At 43.6% G+C, this 20,926-nt stretch overlaps 2 protein-coding genes and 1 pseudogene across 2 annotated transcripts; 1 reads left to right on the plus strand and 2 right to left on the minus strand.

Moving 5' to 3' along the window:
- Positions 1-5,044: 5,044 nt before the first annotated feature.
- Positions 5,045-6,385, plus strand: LOC4335010 (ornithine decarboxylase 1A, chloroplastic-like). The gene has a single exon (XM_066310206.1). It carries the CDS (start codon positions 5,045-5,047, stop codon positions 6,275-6,277), a length of 1,233 nt encoding a protein of 410 aa, XP_066166303.1. The 3' UTR covers positions 6,278-6,385.
- Positions 6,386-13,999: 7,614 nt separating this feature from the next.
- LOC107280581 (uncharacterized) lies at positions 14,000-14,998 on the minus strand (annotated as a pseudogene).
- A 3,189-nt stretch (positions 14,999-18,187) lies between these two features.
- Positions 18,188-20,705, minus strand: LOC4335011 (uncharacterized). The gene is made up of 5 exons (XM_015778379.3): positions 20,358-20,705; positions 20,096-20,278; positions 19,145-19,214; positions 18,970-19,041; positions 18,188-18,467 (listed from the first exon to the last, which is right to left on the minus strand). Exons 1-5 carry the CDS (start codon positions 20,640-20,642, stop codon positions 18,415-18,417), a joined length of 663 nt encoding a protein of 220 aa, XP_015633865.1. The 5' UTR covers positions 20,643-20,705; the 3' UTR covers positions 18,188-18,414.
- Between the last annotated feature and the right edge of the window lie 221 nt (positions 20,706-20,926).

The raw sequence follows: 20,926 nt of genomic DNA on the forward strand, positions 1-20,926 counted from the left end.
CTATAGGCTCTCTACAAAAGATCCATGTCAGCATATTTTCTTACTTGGAATGTATTAAATGAAGAGAGAGAGCAAAGCTATCTACTAACTTAGAGATAGTCTATAGAGAAAAACGAGACAATGCATGAGAGAGCTATAGATACCAATGTAGACATACTATTAAGGTGGTTTACTATTAATCGAATCTATTGCTGAGATGTACATGTTTTATAGATAGCACCTTACTTTACCATTGCGGGTGCTCTAAGCAACCGCAGTATCATCCTCGGACAGTACAGAAAATATCAACACTATTCAATGTAATTTGGCAGCCATGCAGGTACAGTACTACACAAATATACGTAATGTCCTAGGATTCGTGCATTACAGCAGATGTTTCGGGATGTACTTCACCCAAATATAAAAATATATAGCACATATACTTTTTGTGAAATCAAATGGCGAAGTGTAGAAACGGTAGGGCTAGATATATCGTATCGGCTATTAAGCATGACAAAGCAAAATATTTTGTTCGATGATGTGTTAATAAAATTCAAATAAAACAGTAACCATCTAATCTCATTGCTGAATTCACACGTGAAATATCAAACTCAATATGAACCGAAAGTGCAGACAGAAGAGCAAAGGGGGTATTAGATAGAATAGCTTGTTGGTTAACTTTAGCATAAGATATGCTTAAGTTTATAAGCCAAAATTTAAATTTCGAAACTTAGTTTTGAAGTTAATTTTGTGCTTTTTTCATCATCTTTTATTTTCAATCATTCACATTTGAATCACCAACAACACACATATAAAAGGTTTACTCAAAAATTCTTTCTCAGTTGTGAATAAACCATAGGGATAAGCATAAGCATAAGCATAAATAAACCAATAGGTCAGAAAATTTTATCGCACTTATACAATTAAACTGAGTTAATTTATCTGCAAGCTAATCTGCATGGGTGATCTGGGTGCTCAGCCAGTTTTTAATTTTTTAATCACATAACGCACTTTACATAGTACCTGCGTCCCAAAATACAGGGCCTATCTAGATACATAATCGTATCCCTTGTATTGTTGGATGAAGATACAAAGATAGGAGAGAATGTACTCTATGCCACTGTGTTTGTCTCATTTCAATGATTTACCACTGACATTATCTCCTTTACAATGTACTGACGACTTTGTTATACAATACGCTCTTGGGTTTAGCCATTTTTTAAAATTTTTTAATCAAATAACACACTTTACATAGTACTTGCATCCCAAAATACATGGATTATCTAGATACATAATCGTATCATTTGTATTGTTGGACAAAGATACAAAGATAGGAGAGAATGTACTCTATGCCACTGCGTTTCTTTTAGTTCAACGATTTACCACTGACATTGCCTCTTTTTACAATATACCGACGACTTTGTTAATTGTTATACAATACGCCTATAGGTTTAGCTGTTTTTCAAAACTATCCAAAACACCAGACATTATGGTTTAGCAACCTTGGTATCAACCTTGAACAGTACAGAAAAGAACATCATTGTAAGTCAAAATTCGGCAACCATGAAGGAACAATACAATGCATTAATGTGGATCAGGACCTAGGGTTCATGCATTACAACGGAAGTGTCATAGTGTACTTCGCACATATATAAAAACATATTGGACATATACTTTGTATGAAATAAATATTTTATTATTATTATTTTGTGATAAAAAAATGGTGAAGTGTACGAACAAGCGGGCTAAATATTATATCGGCTATTAAGCGTGACAAAGCAAAATATTTTGTTGGATGATGTCTTAATAGAATCCAAATAAAACGGTAACTATCTAAGCTCATTGCTGAATTCGCTCGCGAAATATCAAACTCAATATAAAACTGAAAGCGCGGACTAAATAGCAAAGGGTGTATTAGATAGAATAGCTTTCTAGTTAACTTTAGCATAAGATATACTTATGCTTATAAGGCAAAAATTGGATTTTGAAGCTTAGTTTTGAAGTTAATTTTGTGTTTTTTCATTACAGTTTATTTTAAAGCATTCGCATTTGAATCACCAATAACACACACATAGAAGGTTTACTCAAAAATTATTTTTCAGGTGAGAATAAACCATACGGATAAGCATATGTAGAAGTATAAATGAAAGGGTAGGTTGGAAAATTTTATCACGGATATATAATTAAACAGACTAAATTTATTTGCAAGCTAATCTGCACGGGTGATCTGCGTGCTCAGCCATTTTTTAAATTTTTTAATCAAATAACACTCTTTACATAGTACTTGCATCCCAAAATACATGGATTATCTAGATACATAATCGTATCATTTGTATTGTTGGACAAAGATACAAAGATAGGAGAGAATGTACTCTATGCCACTGCGTTTCTTTCAGTTCAACGATTTACCACTGACATTGTCTCTTTTTACAATATACCAACGACTTTGTTAATTGTTATATAATACGCCCATAGGTTAAGCTGTTTTTCAAAACCATCCAAAACACCCACAGTATGGTTTAGCAACCTTGGTATCAACCTTGAACGGTACAGAAAAGAACATCATTGTACGTCAAAATTCGGCAACCATGAAGGAACAATACAATGCATTAATGTGGATCAGGACCTAGGGTTCATGCATTACAACGGAAGTGTCATAGTGTACTTCGCACATATATAAAAACATATTGGACATATACTTTGTATGAAATAAATATTTTATTATTATTATTTTGTGATTAAAAAAATGGTGAAGTGTACGAACAAGCGGGCTAGATATTGTATCGGCTATTAAGCGTGACAAAGCAAAATATTTTGTTGGATGATGTCTTAATAAAATCCAAATAAAACGGTAACCATCTAAGCTCATTGCTGAATTCGCTCGCGAAATATCAAACTCAATATAAAACCGAAAGCGCAAACTAAAGAGCAAAAGGTGTATTAGATAGAATATCTTTCTGGTTAACTTTAGCATAAGATATACTTTAGTAGATAACTTGAATAGTAGTGGCATATTTTTTATTTGCCACATTTGCAGTGGCATAGATCCAATTAACCCTTTTTTTAATGCTATAGCAAGTTATTTTATTTTTATTTTTTTAAGTTACTTGCATAATAGACACTACTGGAATTCCACGGGGTCCCTAGGGTTTTCAAATGTTCCCTAGAGCCCTAATTAGAACCCAAGGGGATAATAAGTTCCCTAGAGCCGAAACTAAAACTCAAGGGAACTGAGATGATCCCTAGAGTTTTTGCTTGCTCCTAGGGAAACTAGTACAGTTGGCACTGATAGGAGAACCACGGTGGCAGGGTCCACTGACTTTTTCAGAAACCAACCATGTGGAAAGGTTGTAATAGTTTCTCCCGCCTTGTGAATCCAAAATTTGGATTGTGCACCATATTCGCTTTCCATTGGAAAGTAATAAAGTACCCCAAGTTGCTAAACTTTCCCCTTTGTTCTTCCTTTAACATGTTCTTTCATCTCTTCCTCCCCAAATCAACTCCCTCTCCAGTCTCCACCACCAAATCTACTCTCAAGTAGTAGAGATCGACAGGAGCTTCGACCTTCGAGGGTGGTTGCAGCAGCACTCCTGAAGGCCGTGGTGGGCGTGGGCTGATTGCATTTGTTTGCGGCTGAGAGGCGACACCGGGACAGGGGTGAATCAAGGCCACAGCGACCTGTGCAGCGTGGTGTTGCCGAGCTGCTCTCTAGTTAGCATTTAGCAAAGGTACTCGAGCAGATATTTTCCTGTGCATATTTTGAAGTTTTGATTTTTGATGGATTCGGTGCTTGATGCAGATCGGTAAGGCCGAGAAGTCAAGAACTTATTACTGCGGTTAGTAATCAAAGCTAGAAATCATGTGATTATTATATTGAACAAATAGAGAATCCCACGCATATATATATGTAGCTGCAGATTTCCCTAAGTTCTTATTTTCTTCAACCTTCCTACTCATTTTGCAGCTTGATGACTTCTGGAAGTGCTATTACGTACCATTCGCATTGGATACAACTACTGCAGAAGGCTATATTTGTGTTTTATTTTGTCTTTTGAGAGAGCAAAGCCACAATCTATTAAGTGTTCGTCAATTTTCAACTCTGGATGTACTCTCCCTCTGCGTGTGTGTTTTTTTCTTTTGTTTTTCGATAGGCAACTCTGCATGTACTCCCAATTTTTACTGTTGAGATTAACTTTATAATGCAGTATATATATTTTTTGTTCAAGCAAGTTGACGAAAATATGATTGGAATGCTTACTGGCTTGTTTGCAAAACAAATAAAACTAATCAACGATTAATTAAGAGCTAAATTAATCTGCATTAATTTCTAAATGGACTACTCCAATAAAAATGTTCCCTAGGGTGCTGTACCACTTTCCACGTTGGATTTTTTCTGTCCAGGTGGCATTCAATCCCTACATTTTGGAACACGTGGAAAGCTTCTTTCCCTAGATTCTACCAAGAAAACCCAAGGGAACCAGTTTATTCCCGTAGAATGCTTCTCTAGGGGCCATTCCTTAGGGTTCACTGTAGGGAAACCCGATCCCTAGAGTTTTTTGGCTGTTCCCTAGGGTTTTTGGCTCTAGGGATATTTGTGAATTCTAGTAGTGAGATTAAATTATTTTTAGGCTTTATTAAATTTATTTTTATGTCTAAGAAGTAATTTAATGAAATCTAAATATAATTTAGATATACTGTAAAAGTAATTTGTAATTTTTCATAAAAAGTATAATCATGTGAGATATTATTATAAAGATTTAATTGTTACAAACACAATGTTGTAATCGGATCGTAGATGACTTAGTAATTTAATAGAAATTTTTATTAAAAGCATAGATGGCATGAATATATTTTATACTTACTTGAAGTAGGTTCTTCCAATCTGTGATGTGCCATCGCTCCTTAGCACTAAAATGAGATGTGTCTCGATTTAGATTTTGCGTTCTATAAAAACGCAGGTATGTTGCCTTTCTTTAAAAGAAGAAAAAAACCAATATACCTGTTTAACACAGCAGTTGGATCGAGAGGCTAATTAAGCTAAGTAGAAGCACACACGTACACCACCATGGCTGGAGGAAGACCCTTGGAGTCGGTGCTCGTGGCCCCCGGGGTGAAGGGAAAGAAGGTACTCGCATTCAAGCGCGACGGGCTCAAGAAAAACGAGGCAGTGACGGGCCTCATCCACGACATCGTCGCCAGCTCCAGCGCCAGGAGCGCGTTCCACGTCCTGGACCTCGCCAAGGTGGTCGACCTCTACGCGGGATGGCGCCGCGCGCTCCCCGGCGTGAGGCCCTTCTACGCCGTCAAGTGCAACCCGGACACGGCGCTGCTCGGCGCGCTCGCCGCGCTCGGCGCCGGCTTCGACTGCGCCAGCCGCGCCGAGATCGAGGCCGTCCTCGCGCTCGGCGTCCCGCCCGCCGCCATCGTCTACGCTAACCCGTGCAAGCCCGGCGCGCACGTCGCGTTCGCCGCCGAGGCCGGCGTCAACGTCACCACGTACGATTCCGAGGAGGAGGTGGCCAAGGTGAAGCGCTGCCACCCCAGCTGCGAGCTGCTGCTCCGCATCAAGGCGCCGGACTGCGGCGGCGTCAAGGTCGACCTCGGCCTCAAGTACGGCGCCAACCCGGACGAGGTGCTGCCGCTGCTGCGCGCCGCGCGCCGCGCGGGCCTCGGCGTGGCCGGCGTGTCGTTCCACGTCGGCAGCGGCGCGTCCCGCGCGGCCGTCTACCGCGGCGCCATCGAGGCCGCGCGCGCGGCGTTCGACGCGGCCGCGGGGCTCGGGATGCCGCCGATGCGCGTCCTGGACATCGGCGGCGGGTTCGTCGCCGGCGCCGCGTTCGGCGACGCGGCGGCGGTAATCAACCGCGCGCTCGGGCGCTACTTTGGCGACCTCCTCCCCACCGTCGAGTTGATCGGCGAGCCCGGCCGGTACTTCGCCGAGACCGCCTTCACGCTCGCCGCGCGCGTCATCGGGAAGCGCAGGCGCGGCGACGTGCGCGAGTACTGGATCGACGACGGCGTCTACGGCTCGCTCAACTGCATCCTCCTGGACAGCTACGTGCCGCGCCCGAGGCCGCTCGCCGGCGCGCGCCCCGGCGAGGAGACGCACGCCTCGACGGTGTTCGGGCCGACGTGCGACTCCATCGACACGGTGGTGACCGGGTACCAGCTGCCGGAGATGAGCGTCGACGACTGGCTTGTGTTCGACGACATGGGCGCCTACACCACTGCGGCCGGCTCCAGCTTCAACGGCTTTGCCACGTCAGCCATAAACACCTACCTGGCATACTCCAGCTAGGCGGCCACGTCGGCAACAATATCTATATATATAATCTGCATTTTATAATATAATATACTGATGGGTTTATCCATTTTATAATATACAAATGATACAATAATTATTCTTGATTATCATCTTGAGCAGGCGATAAAACACGAAGTCAACCCTTTGTTTTTAATTCCTTTGTGTGTCGTCTGAACAAATTAAGTGAGTGAAAAATTCTGCTTTGGAAAATTAATCCAAGGAAATGTAAGATCAACATATTGCATTTCTAGATCATTTCCTTTTATATAAATCCTTGTAACAGATTGTAAAACTTTAAGTTAATATTTTAAACAATGTCATGGGTGCCCGGCCTGTACGCGTGTTGAACTTGTTTTTACTTGAAATTGCATGCTTATGCATTATATTAATTTATAGTGACCTAGAATAATTTTCATAATTCTTCTGTGTATGCAAATTCAAAAAAATACTAGCTAGATGTTGTGAATCTCAGTTAAATTGGCACAATTTTATCAACTCATTTCATGCCTCTACTAACTTTTCGTCAAAACAGTCAAAACTGGAATTAAACCATAATACTTAACCCTCTTCAGTATAAACCACAGCCATTGAATCACAGCCTCATTCCTACGTGGCAGCAACCTCCTGAACAATATAGTGTTAAATGGGCTAGGCCCAATTTAATTCAATTAAAATCTCAAGTGCCCACAAGTAATGTTAGAGAGAATAATATTGCCTTGAAAAATTAGGTGGAAGAACCTCAATTTAAATAGAGTGATATTGGAGATTCCCTGTTGACCGGTTGAGGTGATGGTTGGACTGCCACATGCATGCGCGCGCGCCGAGTCGGCCTCGGCCGTGGACGTAGCGAGGCGAGGCGACCGACCGAGCCGAGCCTGCCTCCTGCTCTTCCGTTTTGTAACAGACAAGAATAAGGTCACCATTAACAAATGAAATTCATTGTGTTGTAACCTCCACAACAAATGAGAGATTCATTGTGTTGTAACATCCACAACAAATGAGAGATTTATTTGTTGTAACCTTCACAACAAATGAAAGATTCATTATGTGGTAACCTTCACAACAAATGAGATTTATTTTGTGGTAACCTTCACAACAAATAAGATTTATTTGTGTGCTAATGGAGATCTCTCTCTATATATATAACACAAGGCGGAGGCTCTCAAAGTGTGTCTTCCTCCTATTATTGTTCCTTGGCGATACTTTCCTTCTGTTCCTGCGCTGTCTCTCTGTTTCCCCGGTTCTGTTCATCCCGCGCGCACGGGTGATCGGAATGAGCAGGTGCCTCCGAAACTCCGTCCGCTTGAGAACCTGCACGGGTAGGCGGGCGATCAAGTTTTTGGGTAGCGCTTCAAGCGCGACTGCTCTGCATCATCTTCACCAATATGTCGACAACCGGCGACAACAACAACACTGGAGACAAGGAGAAGGAGCCTCTCGTCAACACCAACAGAGGCGATACTGTCTCAAACTCCAGCGGAGGGCCATTCTCAGGGTATAACGTTTCACTATTACCGTTAGTTCTTCGTTTCCTACACATGTCTGTCGCAATATTATTGTGTTCTCTTATCTATGTTGATGCTTATTCTATATTAAGCATGCTCATGTTGTACACATCTAGCACAGTCACTATATCTACTCAAATTACAAATGTCATGTTTATTGTCTTAATATTTTGGATTAAAATATGCCGAATTATGACCAAATTTCCAACAATCCAAAAACTTGATAGGTCTTTTTCGGTAGTTGGCTTTGCTGCATCACTAAAACCACATGCTTTCGATGGTTCAAATTATAAAAGATGGAAAGCACGTGCACTTTTGTGGTTGACGGCGATGCATTGTTTCTTTGTCTCACGGGGCAAACCAAGTGAACTGCCTCTCTCACCTGAGGAGGAGGCTAAGTTCGAGGCTGCGGATTGCTTATTCCGTGGAGCATTGATCAGTGTGCTCGCCGACAATATTGTGGACGTGTATATGCACATGCCTTCAGGGAAGGACATGTGGGATGCTCTTGAGGCCAAGTTCGAGGTTTCCGATGCCGGCAGCAAGCTGTATGTCATGGAGCAGTTTTATGACTACAAGATGGTCGATGATCGTTCTGTAGTGGAACAGGCTCATGAGATTCAGATGTTGGCAAAGGAACTTGAGAACAACAACTGTGAGTTGCCGGACAAGTTTGTGGCAGGTGGCATTATTGCCAAATTGCCACCTTCTTGGACAGACTTTGCTACTTCTCTAAAACACAAGAGGCAAGAGTTCAGTGTTACTGATCTTATTGGCTCTTTGGGTGTTGAGGAGAAGGCGGGGGCAAAGGACAACCGGGCCAAAAAGATCAAGGGAGGTTCTAGCGCCAATTTGGTGCAGAAGAAGAACCTTCACGCATCCCACAACAACAAGAAAGTCAAACCTAACGTCAAACCCAAGGCTACAACCAATTTTAAAAAGAAAGGCAAGGGAAAGACAAAAGGAGGTTGCTTTGTGTGTGGCAAGTCTGGGCATTGGGCCAAGCATTGTCCTGAGCGCAAGGACAAGAAGTATGCAAACACGGTTATTAGTGAGGGCGGAGGAACATCGAGGTATGGTAAATATTTACCTACAGTTCTCTCTGTCTGTCACTCACCTGATTGGTCGGTTGATACTGGTGCTAATATTCATGTGTGTGCCGACATTTCCCTGTTTTCTTCTTATCAGGTCGGGAGAGGTTCCTCCTTGTTGATGGGAAACGGATCGCTTGCGGCTGTTCATGGTGTTGGTATGGTCGATCTGAAGTTTACTTCGGGAAAGATCGTGCAGCTGAAGAACGTGCAGCATGTCCCTTCAATAAAGAAGAATCTAGTTAGCGGCTTTCTATTGTGTAGAGATGGTTTTAGACTTGTGTTTGAATCCAATAAATGTGTCGTACCTAAATATGGAACCTTTATTGGAAAAGGTTATGACAGCGGAGGCTTGTTCCGTTTTTCCTTGGATGATATGTGTAATAAAGTTGTGAACCATGTAAGTAATGATGTTGATGAGTCTAATGTGTGGCATTCACGACTCTGTCATGTGAATTTTGGTTGTATGACACGCTTAGCCAACATGAGTTTAATTCCAAAATTCACTTTAGTCAAAGGCTCTAAGTGCCATACTTGTGTTCAATCGAAACAACCTCGCAAGCCTCACAAGGCATCTGAGGCGAGGAATTTGGCACCACTAGAACTTGTTCATTCCGATCTGTGCGAAATGAACGGCGTGTTGACTAAAGGGGGAAAGAAATATTTCGTGACACTGATAGATGATTGCACTAGATTCTGCTATGTGTACCTATTGAAAACAAAGGATGAAGCATTACATTACTTTATAAGGCTGAGGTAGAAAACTAACTGGAAAGGAAAATCAAACGGTTGAGATCTGATAGGGGTGGAGAGTATTTTTCTAATGAGTTTATTTCTTTCTGTGAAGAGTATGGAATTATTCATGAGAGGACGCCTCCCTATTCACCCCAGTCAAACGGGGTAGCCGAAAGAAAGAACCGCACTCTAACTGAGATGGTAAATACCATGTTAGATACTGCAGGACATTCCAAGGAATGGTGGGGTGAGGCAATATTGACTGTGTGTCATGTCCTGAATAGAATTCCTACTAAGTATAAGAAAGTAACACCATTCGAGGAATGGGAAAGGAAGAAATTAAATCTCTCTCACCTGCGCACATGGGGCTGTTTGGCCAAGGTAAATGTACCTATAGCCAAAAAGCATAAACTTGGACCAAAGACCGTAGATTGTGTGTTCCTTGGTTATGCTATCCACAGTGTGGGATATAGGTTCTTAATAGTAAATTCTGGAGTACCCGACATGCGTGTTGGTACAATTACTGAGTCCAGAGATGCCACATTTTTTGGGAATGAATTTCTTATGAAAAATGCACCTAGCACTTCTAGTCAAGAACCTATTTTATCCCCTGAGCACTTTGTGCCGATAGAACATATTGATCAAACGCTTGAGGAAAATCTTGAGGAGGATAACATTGTAGCAACTCGAAAAAGCAAGAGACAAAGGACTGCAAAGTATTTTGGAGATGACTACATTGTATATCTTGTGGATGATACTCCAAGAACCATTGAAGAGGCACATTCATCTCCTGACGCTGACTATTGGAAGGAAGCGGTACGTAGTGAGATGGACTCAATTATGTCTAATGGTACTTGGGAAGTCGTCGAGCATCCATATGGGTGCAAGCCTGTAGGATGCAAATGGGTTTTCAAGAAAAAGCTTAGGCCTGATGGTACAATTGAAAAGTACAAGGCAAGGCTTGTGGCCAAGGGTTATACCCAAAAAGAAGGCGAGGACTTTTTCGACACTTATTCACTGGTTGCTCGCTTGACCACGATTCGAGTACTACTCGCTCTGGCGACCTCTCATGGTCTACTCATCCATCAGATGGATGTTAAGACAGCTTTCCTTAATGGAGAGTTGGAGGAGGAGATCTATATGGATCAACCAGATGGGTATGTACTAGAAGGTCAGGAGGAAATGGTGTACAAGCTATTGAAGTCCTTGTATGGTCCCAAACAAGCGCCTAAGCAATGGCATGAGAAGTTTGACAATACACTTACATCTGTTGGCTTTGTTGTGAACGAAGCTGACAAATGTGTGTACTATCGCTATGGTGGGGGAGAGGGAGTGATCTTATGTTTATATGTCGATGACATATTGATCTTTGGGACCAGCCTCAATGTGATTGAGGAGGTCAAGGACTTTCTGTCCAAAAGCTTTGAAATGAAGGATTTGGGAGTGGCTGATATTATTCTTAACATTAAACTACTGAGAGGAGGGTGGGATTACACTTGTGCAATCTCACTATGTCGACAAGGTCTTGAGTCGCTTTGGTTATAGTGACTGCAAGGCAACTCCTACTCCTTATGATCCCAGTGTGCTATTAAGGAAAAACCGAAGAATAACAAGGGATCAATTGAGATACTCTCAGATCATTGGTTCATTGATGTACTTAGCTAGTGCAACGAGGCCTGACATCTCATTTGCTGTGAGCAAGTTGAGCCGGTTTGTTTCAAATCCGGGAAATGATCATTGGCATGCTCTTGAAAGAGGAATGCGCTATCTAAAAGGGACAATGAGCTATGGAATTCACTACGCCGGGTACCCAAAAGTACTGGAGGGCTATAGTGATTCAAACTAGATATCTGATGCTGATGAGATAAAGGCCACAAGTGGGTATGTGTTCACACTTGGGGGGGTTGCTGTTTCCTGGAAGTCTTGCAAGCAGATCATCTTAACGAGGTCAACAATGGAAGCAGAACTCACAGCTTTAGATACTTCCACAGTTGAGGCCGAATGGCTTCGTGAGCTCCTGATGGACTTGCCGGTGGTTGAAAAACCAGTACCAGCAATCCTGATGAACTGTGATAATCAAACAGTGATTATTAAAGTGAACAGTTCGAAGGACAACGTGAAGTCATCCAGGCATGTTAAAAGAAGACTGAAGTCTGTCAGAAAGCAGAAAAACTCCGGAGGGATAGCATTGAACTATGTACAGACGGCTAAAAATCTGGCAGATTAGTTTACCAAGGGGCTACCACGTAATGTGATAGACTGTGCATCGAGGGAGATGGGCTTGAGACCCAATTAGAGTTGCACAATGGTGGAAACCTGTCCATTGTGATCGGAGATCCCGTGAATTTGGATGGCGAAACAAACTATTGGGTAACTGAGAGAAGAGACCCTAAAATGGGCTTATCTTCATGATGCACTTCTCTTCTAATCTGTATGGTAGGATGGTATACACCTTAATGTGATCCGAGTGGCTTTTCATAAAGCAGAGATGTTGGCCTATAGAACATCTTAGAAGGAACACACCTATATGAGTCCGACTACTAGTCACAGTCTATGAGATCTGGGTGATCTCTAGATACTCATGAAAAGCCCAGGAGTATGACTTATACGCTCCAAACAGAGGGGATGCAAACGACAGCCCAATACCAGTTAAGGGTTTGAGTGAAACCTGAATCGCACAAGACTGACAATTCAAGGCATAGTCCATTGTTCAGTTGTCATCTGGTGTAGCTCTTTTCCTAGGTGGAAGTTCAACTTAATAGTCTCCATCGAAACACTGGTATAACTAACAGGTTCAGTTTTGAGAACATTTCTTGTGAGTCATGAAATTTGGTGGGGATTGTTGGAATAAATGGGCTAGGCCCAATTTAATTCAATTAAAATCTCAAGAGCCCACAAGTAATGTTAGAGAGAATAATATTGCCTTGAAAAATTAGGTGGAAGAACCTCAACTTAAATAGGGTGATATTGGAGATTCCCTGTTGACCGGTTGAGGTGATGGTTGGACTGCCACACGCATGCACGCGCGTCGAGTCGGCCTCGGCCGTGGACGTAGCGAGGCGAGGTGGCCGACCGAGCCGAGCCTGCCTGCTGCTCTTCCGTTTTGTAATAGACGAGAATAAGGTCACCATTAACAAATGAAATTTATTGTGTTGTAACCTCCACAACAAATGAGAGATTCATTGTGTTGTAACATCCACAACAAATGAGAGATTTATTTGTTGTAACCTTCACAACAAATGAAAGATTCATTATGTGGTAACCTTCACAACAAATGAGATTTATTTTGTGGTAACCTTCACAATAAATAAGATTTATTTATGTGCTAATGGAGATCTCTCTCTATATATATAACGCAAGGTGGAGGCTCTCAAAGTGTGTCTTCCTCCTATTATTGTTCCTTGGCGATACTCTCCTTCTGTTCCTGCGCTGTCTCTCTATTTCCCCGGTTCTGTTCATCCCGCGCGCACGGGTGATCGGAACAAGGAGGTGTCTCCGAAACTCCGTCCGTTTGAGAACCTGCACGGGTAGGTGGGCGATCAAGTTTTTGGGTAGCGCTTCAAGCGCGAATGCTCTGCATCATCTTCACCAACATGTCGACAAACGGCAACAACAACAACACTGGAGACAAGGAGAAGGAGCCTCTCGTCAACACCAACGGAGGCAATACTGCCTCAAACTCCAGCGGAGGGATATTCTCAGGGTATAACGTTTCACTATTACCGTTCGTTCTTCATTTCCTACAACTGTCTGTCGCAATATTATTGCGTTCTCTTATCTATGTTGATGCTTATTCTATATTAAGCATGCTCATGTTGTACACATCTAGCACAGTCACTAGATCTACTCAAATTACAAATGTCATGTTTATTGTCTTAATAGTTTGGATTAAAATATGCCGAATTATGACCAAATTTCCAACATATAGCAAGCATTCTTGTCTTCACGTTTCCATTAGGACCAACCAGAGGTAAATGTGGAAGTGGAAATGTTTCTTAAGCTGACTCACATAGGTAGGAAAACAGGATGGAACCCTACACCCTCAGAGAGTTTCACATCCCTATCTTTACACTTATGATTATACTTATCAGTCAAAATTTAAATTTTTTAACCTTAATTTTAAATTTGATTTTAAGATTTTTTTTCATCAAAGTTTATTTTTCAGCCTTTGCTTTTAGATCATCAAGAACGCGTATATAAAAGTTTTATTTACAAATTACTTTTCGTTTGCAAATATGCCGTAGGCTTATTCCGTGAATAAGCCAAACGATGGGAGCCTCGGTCTGTAAGCCACACTCTCAATCTTATCAAGCACCCTGGAAGGCCCATAGAACTTTGCCCCTCGAACACTGTTCCTCACGTTGAACCCCTCTCTCTGTTTTTTTTTGAAACTTAAACATCCATTAATATAAAGCGACAGAGTTCACGAGAATAAATCCCAGTACATTGCCAAACAGATAAAAAGGAAGCATAAAACCATCCGTTTCGAAAGAACGGGGAAACTGCATTAAGGCTACAAACTTCATGATGAAACCACATAGCAGAGAAGGTGCACATCGATAGGGAGCTGCGGCAATGCCGTGACCAATGCAACCTTGGGCCTCCTTTGGCGTGCAGCACGCTTGACAAACCGGTAATCCCCATCCGGTTGCCTCCACGAAGACTGCACAAAACGGAGGTCTGCTGCTGAGCCGTAGATTTTGAGGGAGCATCACCGGACTCAGCAAGAGAAGTCCACGGAGTTCGTCGTTAAATCTGAGGAGCGTGAGCTCAACCCGAACAACAAACCCTGCATGGAACGAGCTGGTGGAAAACACAGATGAAGAAGAAACCCACATCCAGATCCCCAAACCCACTGAAGAACTCGAATGGTGGCAAACGAACTGCTGTCTTCTTGGATCGACATGCGGGAATGGGGGAGAGAAATCCTGCGAGACTTGACTGATGGAGCCTTGGCAAAGGAAGCTCTCAAGCATGCACCAGCAGAATCGCCGCCACCTCGCCAACGGGCTGTCAAGCACCACGAGCAGCAAGCTCCGGGCGACAGCAGATCCGGGCGAAGCAGGCCTCAAGAAGCTGTTGCCGCCGTCGCTAGGAATGGGGCGGCAACCTCCCAGACGACGACAACAAAGCCATTGACGCCGCCGCAAGGAGCCAGCTTTTTCCGTCGTTTCGTCGGGACGGCGACATCCCGGACGCTGACGACGAAGCAACTGGCGCCGCTGCAAGGAGCCGGCTTCTCCCGGTCGCCGACCGATGTAGCCGCCGCCGCCGCAAGGAACCAGCCTTTTCCGTCGATTCGTCCACTGGTCTTCGGATCTCGCACCTCCGCCGCCACCAACCGCCGCCGCCTCCGACCACACTGGCACCCATGGAGCTCGCCGGCAAAAGACCAACTAGGGACAAACCCTAAGAGCATCACCAACAGTCTACCTATATGATTCCCAAAACTAATTTTGAGGGATTTTAGTCTAAAAATCAGCTCTAACAGATCCCCTAGTCTCCTACCCGAGTTTTGGAGTTCCCTTCCCCCGGTTCCTCGCTCCGTTTATATGCGGGCGCAAAAGTCGCTCCCAATCACGCAATCCCGCCTTTGTCCTTCGTTCCCGCACGTGGGAGATAGCGATCTTTCTGCGCGTGAAAGAAAAAAAACGGAATTTTCTCTTGGTAGTTTAACAGAAGGGCCCACTTTTAAGTTTTAGGGATTGAATTTAGGCTATCTGTTGGAGGAAGGAGTTTTTTCACTTCCTATTTTCAGTTTAGAAAACCCAAAAACAAATTTATAGGAGAAAATTATAGATAATCTGTTGGTGATGCTCTAACTACAGGAGACACCTGACGACCTAAAAACAGACCCAACAACCTAATACTAGTAGAGGGGAGGTGGTCGGACCCCTCCTCCAACCCTCACCGGCGGAAAGCCGCCGGAATCGAAGGGGAAGAGCGGCCGGTGAGGTGAGATTTTGGGGAGAGAACTGTAGAAGGAGGAGGGGAACGATAGAAGGGGAAAGTGTGTTGTGTAGGTGGATCGGTGTAGATCTCAATAGGACTTTCGCTGCTCCCCTCTCTCTCTCTGTTTTTCCTGAAAAGCGACTTCCAGGTGTTCCTTTTCTCCTCATCAGATCCCCTCTCCTCTCCGTCCCCCATGGCATGCGCCGTTGGTCGCCACTCGCCAGCAAGGGGAGGGGGTCCGGGGCTGGTCGGGCTTGTTTCCTTTTATATAATCGTTGTAACATATTGTAAAACTTTAAGTTAATATTTTAAACACTGTCATGTGTGCCCGGCCTGTACGTGTGTTGAACTTGTTTTACTTGAAATTAAATGCTTATGCATTATATTAATTTATAGTGACCTAGATTAATTTTCACAATTATTCCGTGTATGCAAATTCACAAAAATATGTTGTGAATCTCAGTTAAATTGGCACAATTTTATCAACTCATTTTATGCCTCTACTAACTTGGTCAAAACAGCCAAAACTGGAATTAAACCATAATATATATTTTTTTTATAAAGAAAGCTTTTATTAATCTCAGACAATTACATCAAGTTGATAAAACTATATTAAGAAACTTCCAGCCTCTGCATAATTAGGACGCACACAGCCAAAACACACACGCCCACAAAAGAGTTTGTAACAAGAGAAGAATAGCAGTAAAAATTAGGTAGCACCAATCTTCAGGCTAGACCGTCATCCATATCCCTAGGTAAAACACTCCCTGACCACCCACTCCAAGCGCCCATACGTCGCTTCAACTAAATCCCAAGAGCCAGGCTTCTAAAAGATAGTCTAGGGACGAAAGGAAGTACATAGTTAAAAACGGAGCTATCCATTAACGCGTGATTAATAAGTATTAACTATTTTTGAAAAAAAAAATTCAAAAATGGATCAATATGATTTTTTTAAACAACTTCCGTATAGAAACTTTTAAAAAACACACACTGTTTAGCAGTTTGAAAAACGTGCACGCGGAACACGAGGGAGATGGGTTGGAAAAATGAGCAAAGAACACAGCCATTTATCCATAATCCAACCGATCATCTATTTAAAATGCCTCCTAACTTCTATAGCAACTTACACCCACCGTTTCAAAAATAAACGATCACTTTGGATTATAATTTTGTTCCAAATAACCACCTAAGAGTCCTACTTGTCCCATTAATCATCTCAATTATTTTTTTCCGTCTTACCTCTAACTACCCTCCTACTCAGGCTAGGCAACTCTTCTCCAGGCCAGCAACCAAACACACCCATATAGCATAACTACACATAATGAACCGTGGTTCAACCTGCCAGCTCACCAATAAGATCGGTGACCAGGAGGCCGACTGGTTCACTTGTCGGTCCGGGTTTTTTTTTTCTACTATAACAACCAGCCCTCACTCCTAGTCAATACCTATTCCACTCATCTTATACTAAAACGTGTCGACGGCCTGTTTGGATGGACTCAATTTTGGCCCATCCCCGTGTAGGCGGTGACCACATGGATAGGCCCATCCAAACAAGCCATCGGGAAGTATTGTCACCTCTTGTGTTCCCATCTAGGGAATAAGTCCACTTTGACTCCCTCAAGTATTGCTCAAATCTGATTCATATTTTTAAATCGCAATACCGGATATCTCGATCCCCCAACTATCTACTGGTTTCGCTGATGTGATGTTTTGGCTTGGTCCAACCTACTGAATGATCTTGTGGGGCCTGCATGTAAGTGAATCCTTCCTCTACTCCCACCCTTATATTTCCTCTCAGTGGCAGTGTGGCGGCGGAAGGGTGATGGTGTTGGGTAGAGCGGTAGAGGTAGCCACTGGTATCAAAGAGGGGGCTGGGGGACTGGCGTTGAAGCAGGGGCGAGAGACGATATAGCAGCCTTGCAACACCGGCTCGACGGGTGGCGACGGTGGCCGGAGCACCCGAAGAGCGCGGGGCCACCAACAATGAGGACGTGTCTTTAGCCGCCCCGCTCACCTGGTGAAGCAGCTTGGGGGCAGAGACGGTGGAGTATGCGGGGCCACCAGCGACAAGGACGATGGTCCAATCCCCCCGGCAGCAAGGTGGTGGAGATGGCCGTAGTCAGCATCAATCTAGGAGGGGGCACGATTTGGAGTTTCGGGTGGCGCACTTACATGTGGGTCCCACATTTTGTTTTAGTTTTTTAGCTTTCAATTTTACTCCCTTTTTTTATCAAACTACCATGCAAGCGTCACGTCAACACCACGTTAAACAAAGACCTACTCAAAGGGCCCACGTTAGCCAAAACCAACGACAATACTACTGAGCGACCTCGTTTGCACTGATTTTATAACTTAAGGGACGGTTGTATCTGAAAGGACGAAAATCGACAACAAATTGAGTACTGAGCGACCTCGTTTGCACTGATTTTATAACTTAAGGGACGGTTGTATCTGAAAGGAAGAAAATCGACAACAAATTGAGGGACCCTATTGTGAACTTGTTCCCTGAACTTTTGCACTACTGTGCCTTCGGCTAAAGCCTGACGGATCTGTTCAGACTTCAGAACTCTGAAGATATCCTCTACTCCCGAAGGCCCAGAACAGAAGTGCAGACAAAAGAGTGACAAATTGAGCGTTCAGCAACCAACTAACGAAGATCACAAACCCCAGCACCCTAAGGTACTTGTTCAGAAACATGACACATGAGTAGTACATAGAAAGGCTTGAGCACTTCCAGATTTTACAGCTAGAATTAATGTACAAGAGCAACGCCCCGACAGCCTACGAAGGCATCGATATCTACACAAGGAGCATGTTTATTTACTGATTATTATTAACTGGGATCTTACTACACCTTGCTGGCCTCCAAAGCCTTGAATACGTCCGTGCGAGTGACGATCCCTGCTTGTAAGTGAGTAAAAAAAAAGGTCCAGGTAAGTCATGTTTTTACATTTATAATGAAGGGCAGGAATCATTTGGAATTCATGCATTCGCACCATAACGAAAACCAGGATTCTGAAAAGTGAAAACATACGAAAATCTGGCATTATTAGTGATGGCAACAGTTATGGGCCGTACGACCAGTTTATCGCTGTCTTTCGGCGGAATCATGATGAGGGGACCTAAAATTTTCTGGTTGTAGAATGTTTGAGAACCACAAAGGTCAAGAAAATGGACTTAAACGCATTTCAGAAGGCCGTTGAGGATGATCAAACTCAAATCACCCCACCAGGGAGAGAAGACTGCTTCACAGTGGCAGTAGGGACTCATGGTAGAGATATAATCTTAGCAAAGCTAAATTGCAGCATGTATCAATTACGTCAAATAAAAAAAGTACAGGTAAATGGCTACCCATTTTTACTAAAATATCATAGCAATACCAAAAAGAGAAAGGTCGTCGTACCGATCACTTGCTGTTGTTCATTCACGACTGGTATCCTGTGAACCTTCTCCTTGAGCATAAGAGCAGCAGCTTCTGCTCATATAGTCAGTCAACAGGAAGAAAATTAGCAAAGGGTCAGAACCAGTTCATATTGATATTTCTCTAGTAACTGTAAACAAAGGGAGTCATAAGTTACCCAATACAGTCTTCTCGGGTGTCAGAGTTATAGCAGGAGATGACATGACTTCTCCAACAGTTGAGTCCAACTGCATCATGAGCAGAAAGCATGGGGAATAATGATCAGAATCATCAGGAATCCTTACAGAATAGGAATGGGGAATAATGATCATAATTATCAGGAATCCTTAAGAAGCCAATGCAATCTTGAAGTTTTGAACGACGTTTAATGCTGAAGATCTTGGGTCACTAAACGTTCACTATTTATTATACCTACCAAACAACCATATTGCATTTAACAAGTTCTGATAACATTTCTTTTTTTTCCAAGGCCTTGGGAATAACAGTGTGAAACAATTGTCTTTGTTATTTTAGGAAAAATCCAGTTTGTAGTTTAGCGAATCAAATCGAGAAAGATCCACTCTCTGAAGAAGTGTGTGCCGGGACCACCTATACATTTGTCGACAAATTTTCTTCTAAAAATTTGACAGATGTAATTATAGTATAATCGTAGTGTAATTATACTGTAACTTGTATGTAATTACACTGTAACTTGCATGTAACTACAGTGTAACTTGTATATAAGTTTCACGTAATTTTAAATCGTTAGATCTATTACAAAATTTGTTCTAGTGAGGAAGAAAAAAAAATCACATCATACACATATGTGAAAGAATTTATTCTCACAACCTCCATTTTACCGAAATAAATGTTATGGAGAGATTTTTGAAAGTTACAAACATGTTACATTGTAGTTACAGTGTAATTACACTACGATTATACTATAATTACATCTGTCAAATTTTTGCAGTAAAATTTGTCAACAAATATATAGCAAATTCAATTCGTTCCATAATATATGTGGCTTTCACTACATATTTTCCCAATATATGTATAATAAGATATGATTTAATTCCACAATTAGCAGTTTAACAAATTAACAATTGCAAGGAGGAAGAAGAGCACCGACCCCATTGGATGCCTTGGCCTTGTCCTTCTTGGAGATGACGCCGATGCACCTCCCCTCCTCGTCGAGCACCGGCAGGCCGGACTGCGCGGCGAAGAAGGCGTCGATGTCCGCCAGCCTCTGGTCCGCCATGGCCACCTGCACGAGCCGCGACATGACCTCCCCGAGCTTCGCCGTCGGGCTCATCTGCTCAAGAAAACCATCAGATCCAACAAGAACTCCTCAAGAAGCGATCGAGGTGGCGCGCGCGCAGATCAAACGAAACCTGGTCGGTGGTGACGATCTGCGACTCGAGGTAGGCGCGGAGGTCGGCGTAGCTGAGGAGGGAGAAGTTCTCCGGCCACTCGCCGGAGAGGATCCCCTCCGGGTACTCGTCGATGGCCGGGCGCAGGTCACCCACCGCCGCCACCCTCCGCCGCCGCGGAGCACGCCACGCCGCCACGCCGCCGCTCCGCGCCACGTCGCTCGACGTCGACGACAACCGCCGCGGCGCGACGGGCCGGAGCGCGAGGCCGCCCTGGACGGCGGCGGCGAAAGGCGAGGACGCCATGGAGCAGCACGAGACGAGGTGCACGACTCGACTCGACGCTGGCGTGGGTAGCGTCTGTTCGTCGTTCGTTCTCGCTCGCGGCGCCCACTAGAAGAGCGTTGGAGTGGAGTGGGAGTGGGAGCGTGGAGAGTGGTGTGGAAATTTCTGGAAGGGTGTGGGGAGGGTGGGGCCCACCTGCAGAGGGACGGACGGACGGCGTGCGGTTGGGTCGCTGTCCTGCGTGGCGTTTAGTGGGGGGTTGGTTGTTGGTGGGCATACAGGCAGACGCTGCTCCTTTCTCATGT

The sequence above is a fragment of the Oryza sativa genome, chromosome 4 (assembly GCF_034140825.1).
Source record: "Oryza sativa Japonica Group chromosome 4, ASM3414082v1".
Taxonomy (NCBI): domain Eukaryota; kingdom Viridiplantae; phylum Streptophyta; class Magnoliopsida; order Poales; family Poaceae; genus Oryza; species Oryza sativa.

Coding starts and splice junctions, on each gene's coding strand:
- LOC4335010 (XM_066310206.1), top strand. CDS start 5,045: ATGGCTGGAGGAAGACCCTTGGAGTCGGTGCTCGTGGCCCCCGGGGTG.
- LOC4335011 (XM_015778379.3), bottom strand. CDS start 20,642: ATGGCGTCCTCGCCTTTCGCCGCCGCCGTCCAGGGCGGCCTCGCGCTC. Junction 20,279..20,357: donor AGATCGTCACCACCGACCAG/GTTTCGTTTGAT, acceptor TTTCTTGAGCAG/ATGAGCCCGACGGCGAAGCT. Junction 19,042..19,144: donor ACCCGAGAAGACTGTATTGG/GTAACTTATGAC, acceptor CTATATGAGCAG/AAGCTGCTGCTCTTATGCTC.